At 42.0% G+C, this 13,874-nt stretch overlaps 1 protein-coding gene across 5 annotated transcripts in view; it reads left to right on the top strand.

Annotated features, from left to right (window-relative positions):
• Positions 1-904: 904 nt before the first annotated feature.
• mideasb (mitotic deacetylase associated SANT domain protein b) overlaps positions 905-13,874 on the top strand; it is a 31,323-nt gene continuing 18,353 nt past the window's right edge. For 3 of the 5 annotated variants that reach the window (XM_036954601.1, XM_021575335.2, XM_036954598.1), the window contains exons 1-2: positions 4,767-5,160; positions 10,945-13,016. In XM_036954601.1, the coding sequence (XP_036810496.1) occupies positions 11,283-13,016 (1,734 nt within the window). In that variant the 5' untranslated portion in view covers positions 4,767-5,160; positions 10,945-11,282. Of the gene's footprint in view, positions 1,274-4,766; positions 5,161-5,193; positions 6,185-10,944; positions 13,017-13,874 lie in introns of those variants that run through there. The other 2 variants (XM_036954599.1, XM_036954600.1) reach the window with 2 other exon arrangements.

Here is a 13,874-nt window from a genome sequence, read left to right as displayed (position 1 = left end):
TGCAGTCTATCACAGTGCCATCCGTTTGTCACCAAAGCCCCATATACTACCCACCAGGTCATCTATAAGTCTTTGCTAGGTAAAGCCCCGCCTTATCTCAGCTGACTGGTCACCATAGCAGCACCCACCCGTAGCACACGCTCCAGCAGGTATATCTCTCTGGTCACCCCCAAAGCCAATTCCTCCTTTGGCCGCCTCTCCTTCCAGTTCTCTGCTGCCAATGACTGGAACGAACTGCAAAAATCACTGAAGCTGGAGACTCTTATCTCCCTCACAAACTTTAAGCACAAGCTGTCAGAGCAGCTCACAGATCACTGAACTTGTACTTAGCCCATCTGTAAATAGCCCATCCAACTACCTCATCCCCCATACTGTTATTTATTTTGCTCCTTTGCACCAACTTGTTCTCAACTGGCCTACCTGGTTAAATAAAGGTGAAATAAATAGAAAAATAAAAGTATGAATACTTTCTGATCACACTGTATGCCTGTCCAACATGAAAAACGTAGTGAACATCGTCCAATATCAATGGGCTAATTAACAATGGGATTTAAGTGTTTTCTAAAGTGTATTATTATAATTGTAACAATATTATTAATATTGTTGTTACTATTATTATAAATAATGTGTTTGAATTGTTTTACTGCTGTTACCATGATAACTGTCTAGTAATCATTAATTTGAATGCTGTAACAATAATGCCAACGCTATAATATTATTTGTGCTATAAAGGCGTTGGCCTTATTTCCTTTTTTTAAATTGTTAAACAAAATTCAAGTCTGTAACATTTTCTCATAAAATGTTAATAATTATGACAATTGTATTGCTTTTATTTTGAAGGAGAATCGCCGAGCTCGGGGATTATCCTTGCTAGGTCTTGCTTATTCTTGCTGGCGGAACGGAGGTGTGGTGGTTGACACTTTCTTTTCCTCAACTCTTTGCGATTGAGCATTTGCGTCACCTACAGTAGGGTATCGTTAAATGTATTGAAATGGTATGCGCCATGGTTTCTCATAAATTCTAGATCTTTTTTGTTTATTTTTATTTTGTATCTCTGTCGCAATACTTGAAGAGATTAGCGTAGTTTAGTTGGCATCGCAACAACTCACAATACAGTTTAATGCTATAGTTACGTTCACAATCATCATGCAATGACTTCGGCAGCAAGAGTAGGAAGTGACGCTTCGAAGAGCAGAAAAAAAAGTTTTCTGTTTCTGAAGAGGGAGAAAATGCAAACTACAAAGTGTGCCAGCGATGCATACTAGCCTACAAGGTAACGTATAACCTACATTGCTTTAATTCATGTGTGTAGTAACGTAACAACTTATTCGTGTTTTTAAACTGCTCTATGGTTTAAAAAAAAGCCAAGGTGTCAATATAAGATTCAAGATTCATCGTTATTGTCCACTCCCTGCTGCATATGTCAGCGACAATGGTTGCATCTAAAAAAAAAAAAAAACACATCTCAATGAATCTCCATGGAGGTCCTGCTGATGGATCTAGCATTTATATGCAGTAGTCTAGGCTAGATACAGATTCGCGTGGTTCGATATAGCTCGGATGCCAATGGTTGCTGCACGATGATGAGTAGCCTTGTGCACCTCCCTAGTTGTGCCTGGAGAAGCGGGTGGGTGTACTCTAATATGCCTAACATTTCCAAAACGGCCCGCCCTGCGAAGGCGACCTGTTTGACATCCACAGTTTTTATGAAAGTAAAGTCATATACAAAAAAATCACGACAACTGTGATGGGAACTGGAAGTTTCGGTACAATTTTATAAATGCCTACAGATACTTTGTTCTTTCGACATGGTGTGATCTTTTTGTGTCGGTAAAATTTATCATGAGAGAAATGGCAGTGGAAAGGCATTTATGCGCAAATATCGATATAATAACCATCATATATATCTAAGTAAACTTGGAGTCACGCGATTATATGGTGCGTGGTCGCTGGTGAACTCGGGAAATCGTGTAGTTTATTAGTCTACAGATTAAATAAATGATGAACTAAACAGGGTGGTGAAAGTATTGTGATCTTGATTCTCCTTTCCAATAAATATCGAGGGTCTTATTCTGGTGACATGATGATCGATGCACATCATGCGGGGATTTTTATCTGCAAATAGTCAATTTGGTGGAAACACCACTGGTGGGAAAATGCTCATATTTTCTTTATGCAAATTCTAGAGTATTCACATGAAAATCTGTCATCAATTGGATGGAAACCTAGCAATACACTCTGAAGGACCTAAAATGATGAATCCCATGGGCCTATTGGTTTTTCACATTCAGGCCAACCCAAGCTGTAGTCTACTATGCAAGTGGGCTAATAGTATGCCAATTATTGAATCAGAAATTCACAGGTTTCAGATTTGTACCAAATTATTTTCCAGGTTTTCGCTCTCAAAGTCACACTTTTTAAATAGAAAAACAACTAAATTGGATGTTCTAAGTCCACAACAATGCTCAAACCACATCAGGAGAACACTTTTGAGGTCTGGGTAAAAAAATAAAAAATCTAAGAAAATTCGATTTTTTGTGTGTAGTTACCCTTTAATTTAACTGTACGGTCGCCAAGCACTGTTGTTTGGTTAGCATGTTTCTGTAGACCACATGAGATGGCGTTTGCAAAACAAATGGCCACTGGATTGATGCAAATATTAATGCTATCATTCTGCCAGGTGCAGGCATAGGCTACTTTGTAGCTAGTTAGTTTTTGTGAAAGTTTTTCCATCAACCAGAAGACGGTTAGGCCTATCACGGTTAGGCCTATCACTATATTTTTCCTGAACCTTAATTGTTTGAAACCTGGACGTTTTACTTCATATTATGAAGCATGTCTTACCTTGCTTCAAAGTAGCCTATAGCAAAAATCCCACCATAGAAACGTGGATGCAATTATTTTACAGACTTCCTTTAATGCATTCCTGTACTTATTGGTTTTCTTTCAACTTTCTTTCATTGTCTAGAAGCCAAATGCATTATCCTAGTCATATTAGCAACCCGTGATAGTTGTTGCATCTTTAGAATTGACCTCTTTATACATTTCTAACGGATATGTCCATCTCAGTTCTTGAAGCATTTTAGAACAGTTTTTTTCCCGCAAATTGCGCAGGACTACCGCTGTGTGCATATTGCTGCGCTCAGAATGTGAACACATAATAGTTTGTCAACATTGTAAGCTAAACATTCTGATCTGTTCCATTAGCCGTATTAATTGATACTGCGTATACCTCCCCTACCCTACTTTGATACGCAGACCAGAAAGTGTCCATCAGTCTGTAACAACACACCTGAGCTACTGTACGGTCCTGCACAGAAGAGTGGACTAGACTATAGTCTTCATTTTATTAACAGTTTAAATATGACCAGTTTAATGACAGACAATTATAACTACGTCAATGGATATCTAGAGGCAAAAAAAACAAAAACACACCTATTTAGGCGAATTGCTGGCTAGCAGAGTATAACACTTGAACAGGAGAGCCACACACTCTAAGGGCTCAGATGCAGTAATTGAATAACCGAATAACCAACGTTTCTACAGACAAGCTGTCTTCATCAGGGTATAATGACAAACACTGCGGGGTGACTAGTTTATATAGTGTCAAAGGACACACACAGGTGTCTGTAATCATGGCTGGGTGTGGCCTGATATCATTGGTTAATTCTCAGATATAAAAAACAACATACCAAAAACATGAATGATCGCATAAGATCATAGATACAATTTGGCTACATAGACCTACAAACATTTACAAAAGCAAAATCACAATAATCACTAATGGATATGCCATGTGCCAATAATGGTTATGCCAAGTGCCAAACATAATTTATCTTTCGAGGGTAGATTTGCATCTTATTTCTACAACCAATGAAAGATTGAAAGAGTGGATATGATATGAACATGACTTTGATTCAAAACCATAACACACACAATCATACGTATCCCACGCACTCTCACATAGCAAGGCGTGCATATTTCTTATGCACCGAATAGCACGCATGAATGTTTTCAGGCTTTGTAGCGTTATTTTAAGGTACAGCAGAGATAGCAGAGGGCAGAGCATACCCTGACACAGAGGGACTGGCAGTGTCTCCTTTCTGTCAGCTGGAACATGCTTGGTCATGGTCACTGCTATTCGCTAGGCACCCCAGTTGTGCAGCCAGTCTGCATTCACACAGCAGCGTTAGCAAACAGTAGAGAACAGCAGCCTTTGAAAGCTGTGCGGAAAACTCAATCTCAACTGCTTTATTCCTAAATCTCAGGTCATCTTTCTATCAATGACTGACAGAATGAATGAGTCTACCTGCTGATTCACTGAGATCAGTGTGTATGAGATCATAGATATGACATCTCATAGTGTCACCCCGAAAATGTCTTGCTGCTTTTTCTCAATGCATCTTGAAAAAGGCAGCTGCAGTTGGATTGTGGGGTTCTGCTGATGGACTGTTTACTCAACAGTTTGTAAAGTCTAGATGTTAGTGTACTCATGAGTGTGTGTGGGTGTGATGGGTGTGCAATAATGCTGTAATAATGTTAATGAATACTGATAATGAATACTGAGAGTAGGTAGACATATTCTCTCTAACTTGGAACTAGTGCGAGGCACGCCCCAGACATTTTTAATATTGATGGGATTTAAATAAGGGCCCCTCTTTGTATCAGTAGCCGACTGACGGAATTTCCCTGCATGGATCTGAGTAGAGTTTGCCCAGTAAATTACAGCGCCTCGCATACAAGATGAAAGCCATATATGGTCGTGGAAGTAGGTGTGGCGAACAGACTGGAGGGGATCACAAGACAAACTGAAAGAGAACGTGTGAGAGAGCGTTCTACATTGAGAGAGAAAAGGCCGCATATGACAGTGGTGTGTTTGTTGTGTGCATGTGGGCTATTTGTGCAATCCTAACGCAATAATGTCCACATTTTTGCAGATCAGTGCCCCATTTCGGACTGGATAGCACTTATTTTCTAACGACATCGATCTACCTTTGGCTTGAAAAATAATAGTGAGGTCAGCATAGAATGACTCCACGCTAGAGATGTATGCTGTCGTCTCGGTTCGATTGCACTGCTGGGCGCGTGGGTCTGGGGATAGTTGCTGCACTGGTTGGTGGTGGGTGATTGTTGGGGCATCGCAGAAACATGACAAGCACGGTAAGTGATCGGATAGCAACTTTGATTTATTTATATATCCGGCTTTTTGATCGGTAAATGTGAACCAAGAAACATGCAAGTGAATGGATGACATTAGTTGTAAACAAAGTTTACCATTTCATTACATAGGCTTCTATGCATATTGAACATAAAGATTGTTGATCAGCTGTTGATACCTGTGTGTGTTTTATTGCTTAATATGGGGATTTTCATAAACATAGGAAGCAATATCAGTTCCTATGACGTAGGCTATTAACCATGTTGATAAGTTGAGCAGCCCTAGCTGCGCGGTTTATATTATCCTTACTTTTGTCGTGGTACTTGTGTAGCCATTATGGGGTGCATTGTTGTCTCACTTTGTTGTAATGTGCCATGGAATTAGTGACTGGATAATCCGTTTTCTGTAACAAAGGGCTGCCTTCTCGTAAATAGCGCTGAGCTGGCTGGCGGTGGGGACGGAGAGGAGGCGGAGGTTCAGCAAGGGTTGTTCAGAAGTAGGACGCAGCATGTTTTTGTTTTTTTACTTAGATTTTTTTTGGTGCTGTCTAGGGGGGGATTCTCACTCCTCCACGTCAAATAGCCAGCCTATAGCCGACATCAAATGTGCGTTCGCTTTCACCGCCATGCCCCATTGGCTGCAAGGGTATTCGCTGTTTAAATTAAGAAACGCTCGACCGTCTCATGGATTAGGTAATTATGGTTGACGGTACAAGCCTAGACTATATTAACGGCTTTTCCTTGGTTGGTTGGGTTAATAAACCCGACAGGGGGTTGTGTAATTAGCTGCAACGTGCGGTCCACTTTGTCATGGCTCTACTAGTCTACACCCGATCGCCTACTGAAAGGTTAGGGGGAAATCGTGTTATTGTGCAAATATTTCATATGGCAGAAACCCTTCCATGAAAAACAAACACTGCAAAACCCACTCCATATGATTTCTGCTGTTAAGCAAAATAGGCCAAGGCAATGCGTCTTCCATGGTCTTCTCAAGCCACGCCTCTCCCATTCCCGGAAATTGATAGAGGTATTTCTTCATAAATACAGTGACGCATGCACATTGTTTTTTTTATTTTTTATATACATATATTTTATAGCTATAGCGGAACCGCATCTACAGAATTGTTCATAATTTGGATTTCTGAACAACCTTATCATGTAATAAGCATACAGAAGAACATGCTATAATATAACATGGTGTTTAATTCTCCCTGGCCAATGCAATAGTGTTCTCACCCTGAAGTGTGCGTGGTCGGTCAGACAAGTAAATTACTGTATATATCCTGCCACTGTGCAGGATATGAGCAGCTGCAGCTGTCTATTTTAAGGTGTGTGTTTGCTAAATGGTTGCTGCCTAGGCTAAACAGTAGCCTACCACCTTTTGGAGAAACAACTACTGAGTCATGTGGTGTTTTAAGTTCTACCAAATATATTTTGCACAGTTTTCGGTCACCAGTACCTTGTACAATCAGTGTAGCCTACCATACAACGAGGCCTATAACATGTATAAGTCTATATTATAGACAACTGTAGGTTGCCTACTGCCCTCATCTCGGCCTTGCCTGCCTCCAGGAACAGAATAGGTGCAGCTATTGATTGTTCTCTAAGCTACTCTTCGGTAACAATAAATATCTCATATTTTATAAAAGCCACACATGGTATATTTGGCCCCAAAGTCCTGCAGAATTAAAAAAAAAGTTGTTGTGCTGAAGATGCAGCCACAGTCAACTACTGAATAGGGGGATAGCATATGATATGTGATATGCCTGAGTAATATGTACTGAACAAAAATATAAACGCAACAATTTACAGTTCATATAAGGAAATCAGTCAACTGAAATACATTCATTAGGCCCTAGTCTATGGATTTCACATGACTGGGAATACAGATATGCATCTGTTGGTCACAGATACCTCACAGATAAGGTGGATCAGAAAAACAGTCAGTATGTGGTGTGACCGCCATTTGCCTGATGCAGCTCCTTCGCATAGAGTTGATCAGGCTGTTGATTGTGGCCTGTGGAATGTTCTCCCACTCCTCTTCAATGTCTGTGTGAAGTTGCTGGATATTTGGCGGGAACTGGAACACGCTGTTGATCCAGAGCATCCCAAACATGCTCAGAGGGTGACATGTCTGGTGAATATGCAGGCCATGGAAGAACTGGGACAGTTTCAGTATTCTTATACAAACCAGAGGACAGTTGCATTGAATTCCATTGCATTACATCGTCACCACTCTCACCATTGGAAAAGTCCATCTCTTCAAACTGTAAATGCAATTGCAGAGGGGTCTGTATCTTTGTGCATTGGGAAGATGATCGTAGAATACTCTGCACAAACACTATGCCTCAGATACACATCCAGATTGTGATTATCATAATGTGTTGCCATGGCAATGAAAGTGATGCCCAGAAAGATTTGGACTACAATAAATGTGCCTTTTTTCCCCCTCGTATTATATATTTTTTACTCTTAGGTCGACTGACTAGCTGTGACAGAAATTGAAAATGTAATATTTTTCACTTTTGGCCCTTTTTCCCGAAGAAGGTTATTGTGACTCATAGTTGTTCTCTCTCATTGTCCTCTCTCTTGCCTTTCCCTTTTGACAATGCAGGAACAGGATCAACGAGTGACAGGTTCCCCTTTTGTCCTGAATGATTCGGAGACCACTGAGTCAGAGCCTCAGTGCAAAAAGAGCAAGTAGGCTGCATTCCCTATATGGTGCACTACTTTTGACCAGGGTCCATAAGGAATAGACTCTTTACAAGTAATATTTTGCCACAGGGCTATTCCACGGTAGCATAATGAGGCTGAGACTCAGATTAAAATGCATTAGGGCTGTCCCGACTAAAAACAATCTTGATCGACCACCATTCATTCGTCTGTTCTTTCGACCAATCAATTGGTCGAAGTTTTAAAACTAGTTTTTTCCCCTGTGTAGACACATCCTATGTGTTTTAATCAAATCCACTATATTCACTGTGCTTGTCTGATGCTATTAAGCACACTGTTTGATGAAATAATTAAGACACACAAATGACTAGAGGGAGTCCGACCAGCAATTTATTTGATTGTGCCGGGGCCGGGCTCAGACTTGCTGTGTTTACATATTTTTTTTTTTTAAAGACTGTGACTAGCACCCGTTGTCTTTCTCTCCGAACACCGTTTCAGCAAAATGGATGCAGAGGACGTAACAAATAAACTCGAAACGGGGGAGTGTTTAGGCTACTGGTTCCCCTTTACCTCCTGAGGTAAAGGGGAAGTCAGGTGTGTGGAATACATTTGACTAGTTGTAGAAAATGCTGGAGATCTAGAAAAAGAAGGTAAAGAGAAAGCACTGCGTGCATATTATGTGTCCCAAACTGGTGCTGTTAGATTACAATAGAACTTTTCTGAACATTTGGAACGATGTAAACAACACTAAATAAATGATAAGCCTATCAGAGAGTCTGCTGTAGTGTTTTTTTGTCAAGCCTCTATTACAGAAAAGACAAAATGGTTGCATGGAACGGTATATTTATTGTTTAAGCTAATTATTCAAGGGTCGCTTTATTTTAAAATGAAAAGGCTTGATTGCATTTCAAATCATGAATGACTTGTATGCTGTGTGATGACTTGAACGAATGAATGATTGATTGATACAGTAGCCTGTATAAGTATTGAAATACAGGCCTAAGTAAGTTAAGGTATTAAGATTAAACAGGATGCCCTTTTAGGCCTACAGCTCAATGGTGGTAATACAAATCAAATCACCTTTCAGTGAAATGCTTACTTACAAGCCCTTAACCAACAATGCAGTTTTAATAAAAAAAAATAAGTGTTTAGTAAAAAATAGACAATAAAAGTAACAAATAATTAAAGAGCAGCAGTAAAATAACAGTAGCGAGGCTATATACAGGGCGTACCGGTACAGAGTCAATGTGCGGGGGCACCGGTTAGTTGAGGTAATATGTACATGTAGTTAGAGTTAAAGTGACTTTGCATAGATAATAAACAGGGAGCAGCAACGGTGTAAAATAGGGTGGGGCAATGCAAATAGTCTGGGTAACCCTTTGCTTACAAGGCTGCTATTCTAAGCCTAATAATGACATTACTTATTGTTATTATTATTATCATCATCATTACAATAATCACAATAAGAAGGAGATCAAGAAAAAGGAGCATTATTATTATTATTATTATTATTATTATTATAAATAATCATTTTGAAACAGTGTAAACAGTGTAAATTTACACTGGAGTGTCAGAGTGCGCTCAGATTGCGCTCTAGGCTTTCGTAAATTCAGAGCATTGTCCGTTTGTAAATTCAGTGCGTTTTGCTCTCGGAGTGTTTAGAGCACACACTGGACACTGGCCGAGGAGTAGGGTTGATCCGAGCGTTCTGACCTCACAACGGCAGTCAAGCACCCAAGCTAACTGGCTAAACTTGGCTAGCTTGCTAGCTACGTCCAGACACAAAATGAGAAAACACCTCACTCTGACCATTTGAATTGCCCTAGCAGAGGTGGTTTGGCTGTTTTCATGTTGTCTAGAGTAGAGGTCAACCGATTAATTGGGGCCGATTTCAAGTTTTCATAACAATCGGAAATCGTTATTTTTGGACACCAATTTTTGAAATATATATACAGTGGGGATAACAAGTTTTTGATACACTGACGATTATGCAGGTTTTCCTACTTACAAAGCATGTAGAGGTCTGTAATTTTTTATCATTGCTACACTTCAACTGTGAGAGACGGAATCTAAAACGAAATTCCAGAAAATCACATTGTATGATTAAGTAATTAATTTGCATTTTATTGCATGACATAAGTATTTGATCACCTACCAACCAGTAAGAATTCCAGCTCTCACATACCTGTTAGTTTTTCTTTAAGAAGCCCTCCTGTTCTCCACTCATTACCTGTATTAACTGCACCTGTTTGAACTTGTTACCTGTATAAAATACACCTAATGGATGATTTATAAAGCCTTTAACGGTTAGGCTGTTGATTATAGACCTAATTAAGTTGGTTTCCTCACCTTTCTTAGACAATAAGGTAAGGACTGTGCCATCCCCATTCCTCATTGGCCTCCACAATGGATCAGTCCACTCAGACAGACGCGAATCAGACAGTTGTCTTTGCTACTGCTCGACTAAAGAAATCTCAGTCGACCAACAGCCTATCGACCAAACAATCGACCAGTCGACTAAATGGGGTCAGCCCTAAAATGTATGTCAAACAAAACCAATGATTGTGAAGTTAAAGAAACTATGCAACTCTTTGGACTACTTAAACAAATAAAAAAAATCTGCAAAACATTTTACAAAAACGTATTCACTTGGAGTGTACATGCAAAGTTTGGTAACAGAAAGACGGCACAAAATGTAGTGGAAATTGTTAAAAGTTGTCCTTGTGCATGGAATTGTATGGTTTGTGTTAACTTTGCAATCATTGGTTTTTGTTTGGCATGCATTTTAAAGTGAAAGATCTGAGTCTCGGCATCACACCTGCTTAATGTTCCATCTGAATTATCACTGCCCGTGCCAATATCATCATTTTCAATGTTGCTGTCCGAATCCTCTCTTTGAATCTATCTCACACTCCACATATACACACACTCTTTCATTCCCACCTAACCCAATACATTTCCCTGGTACTCCATTGTGTTGGAAAGGCCCCCAGGCCATAGCAGGTTTTCACATGGCTGCAGGCAGCTTTTACAATAGGACCATTAGGACCCGTGTTTTCGACCTCTCTGGACTGCCCTGTAAAAACATGCCTGACCCCTCTGGTCTCTTCACAGGGTGTCTCCCATAAATGAATGAGGCCAGTGGACATCCAGACATCTCTATCAGCACCGGCAACCTCTCAATACACCAGGAAGAGGAGATAAAGGGAAGAATATATATATATATTTTTTTGTCTACGTTTAGTCCAACTCCCTGACATGTGGTTTGATGATTTCCATAAAAAAATGCAACCCCCTCTCCTAGGGTGTGCTCTGTGAACATTCTATTCCTTTTTGTCTTCAGATTGGGCCAGTTAAAGGGGACATATTTGTTGGTGGTTTGTGTGGCTGGGGGACTGTTATGCACCTAGTACCCCATAGCCCCCCACCACTTCAACCTCGCCCCGTTATTCATGCTAGCCATGAGTTTACCACCCCAGCAGAAACCCAACAGTAAGAGAACAGGCAAGCGCATCTCGTTTTTCAACGACCAAGGAGTGGCGATGAAGGAGACGTCCTCTCAGCAGCATCCAGAAGGTTCTTACTACGCCCTTGGTGCCCCAGCCTCAGGGCCTGGTCCTGGGCAGAGTGAGGCTGCAGGCACCGTCACCTCCACAACCTCCAACCCAGAGGCCGCCCATACTGGTATGTACCTCAACTCAGTGATATTCAGCCCAGAGAAAGGAGACCAGAGTCGGGGACATTACCAACAGACTGTACCCATGAAGTGGGTTCACCAGGACCCAGCAGCCCAACCGCAGCCTCCACAAAGAACTGGGACTGGGAACTGGACACAGGGTGTCACTATGGCTAACTGGGGGCAGAACTTTGCGCCGTACCTAGGTGGTGTCGGTGACTCACGTTCCCAGGTCCAGAATGCCTTTGTCAAGCAGCAGATCCGTGAGGGGCCTTCACCCCTGCAACCACAGCAGCCCCAGCCCCCTAGTAGGGCTGCAGAGAAGCAGCCACCTCAGCAGCAGCAGGTGGTTAACCCTAACTCTCTCCCTGCTGGAGGAGAGGCCTACAGAGACATTAGGGATGTGGCCAAGGCTCACAGTCTAGAGTGGGAGCAGCAGCATCATACTTCCCAACAGCAGTCCCAGTCTCAGGCTTTCCCACAGACCCTTAAACCTGGTGCTCTAAACGCCCAGCAGCACAGCACATCCAACCCTGGGGGCAGTTCCGTGCTTCAGCCTTTCCAGCTAGCCTTCGGCCAGCCCAAGCAGCACCTGACGGCTGGCTACTACCAGGTGTTTCAGGGGGGCAACAGGACTTTACCCAATCTGAACTACACCCAACAACCCCCACAGCATCCCCAACCCCCACAGCACCCCCAACCCCCACAGCACCCCCAACCCCCACAGCACCCCCAACCCCCACAGCATCCCCAACCCCAACAGCATCCCCAACCCCAACAGCATCCCCAACCCCAACAGCATCCACAGCTCCAGCAGCAGCTGCAACAGCAGGAGCAGCAGAAAATACAGCAACGTCAACAGCAACAAATATTACAGCAACAACAACAAATGCAACAAAAACACCATCAGATGAAGCAGCAAATGGTTCAGCAGCAACAGCAACAAATACAACAGCAGCAAATACAGCAACGAATACAACAACGACGCCAAATACAACAACAGCAATTGCAGCCACAACCACAACATGTACTAGAATTTTACCCCAGCAACCAAAACCCACCGACCCACCTACATCCTCTCTCCCAGCCGCCCGTGTTGGTGCACTCCCAGGAGACCATTCCTCCACCAACCCCCCCAGACCTCAAGGAAACATCCCCAGACTCTACACACATTCCCCACCGCACAGACCCCCAGTTCCCCCACACAGAGACACAGCTCCAACCTCCCCAGCTACAGCTGCAGCCTCGACGGTCCAGGAGACTCTCCAAGGAAGGTGGATCACCACCAGTTGACAACCCTTTCGTAATCCCATCTGATGGGGCCCAGAATGGGGCCTCTGAAGGGCCAGGTGGAGCCCCCAAGGTGGAAGAGGTCCATGCTGCCCAGTTGGCCCCTACAGGGGTCATTCAGAGCACATGCAGGAAACAAAGGATTTCCCAGGAGGTTAACCTGGAGACACTGGCCCAGAAAGCCTCAGAGATGGAGTCACTACCGCCACACATCGTCAAGGTAAATATGGCTGCATGTCCTGGTGCTCGTGGTGCTTGTGGTCATGTTTTGAAGGGTATAGTGTAGTTACATGATTTAACAGGGATATCCCCACCCTCAATTTTAACTAGGAATGGGCCCTGTTATCCAGATATCTGGGTATCTGAACAGAAGTTAGTATTCGATTACTTCAGTGAGTGTTATGTTCTGGATAAAAAAAAATGGTCAGCCTATTTTGACAATGAAAAAGCTTATTTATGAATTCAATTAGATTTATCCTTGTGAAATTGTTACCTACAAGGACATATACCATGACATACCAACATTTTGAGTGTCATTTTTATAACCATGCCTACCCTGACATGTGCTATTCTCCCCACTTCAAATAGCAATTACAGGCACGCACCGAACAGAGTTTCCACAAGACCTGACACAGACCAATGCAAAACACTCACCAGGAAACCTTTTCGTAACAGAATCGGTTCACGGTGGAAATCAGACTTATTGCTTACACACTGTGGCTTTTCTGGCCATCCTCAAAAATGTCATGATATTATTAAATATTTAAATATTGTCAAATGCACACCCCTAACTCTAACCCAACTTTTCATGCATGCACTCACTTAAAAATCAATAAAAAAAAACACAGTGCTGAAGAGGTATTGGGCTGTAGGAGCTGCATTAATAGGAATCTTCTATAGATGTTAAAACATCCATTTTGTTGTTGTTTACCTGGGTAATAATTGCAGAGGGATTACGGCTCCCTTATCTAGAATGGCAACAAACAAAAACCTTAACCCATCTGCCAAGGCCTACTGAGTCAGACCGTGATGTTGTTTATGAATGATTAGCACTTTTCTGAGCGGAATAAGCAGTCAA

The sequence above is a fragment of the Oncorhynchus mykiss genome, chromosome 19 (genome assembly GCF_013265735.2).
Source record: "Oncorhynchus mykiss isolate Arlee chromosome 19, USDA_OmykA_1.1, whole genome shotgun sequence".
Classification (NCBI taxonomy): domain Eukaryota; kingdom Metazoa; phylum Chordata; class Actinopteri; order Salmoniformes; family Salmonidae; genus Oncorhynchus; species Oncorhynchus mykiss.
Note: the sequence above shows the minus strand (reverse complement) of the source record. Positions and strands in the feature narration are given on the sequence as shown.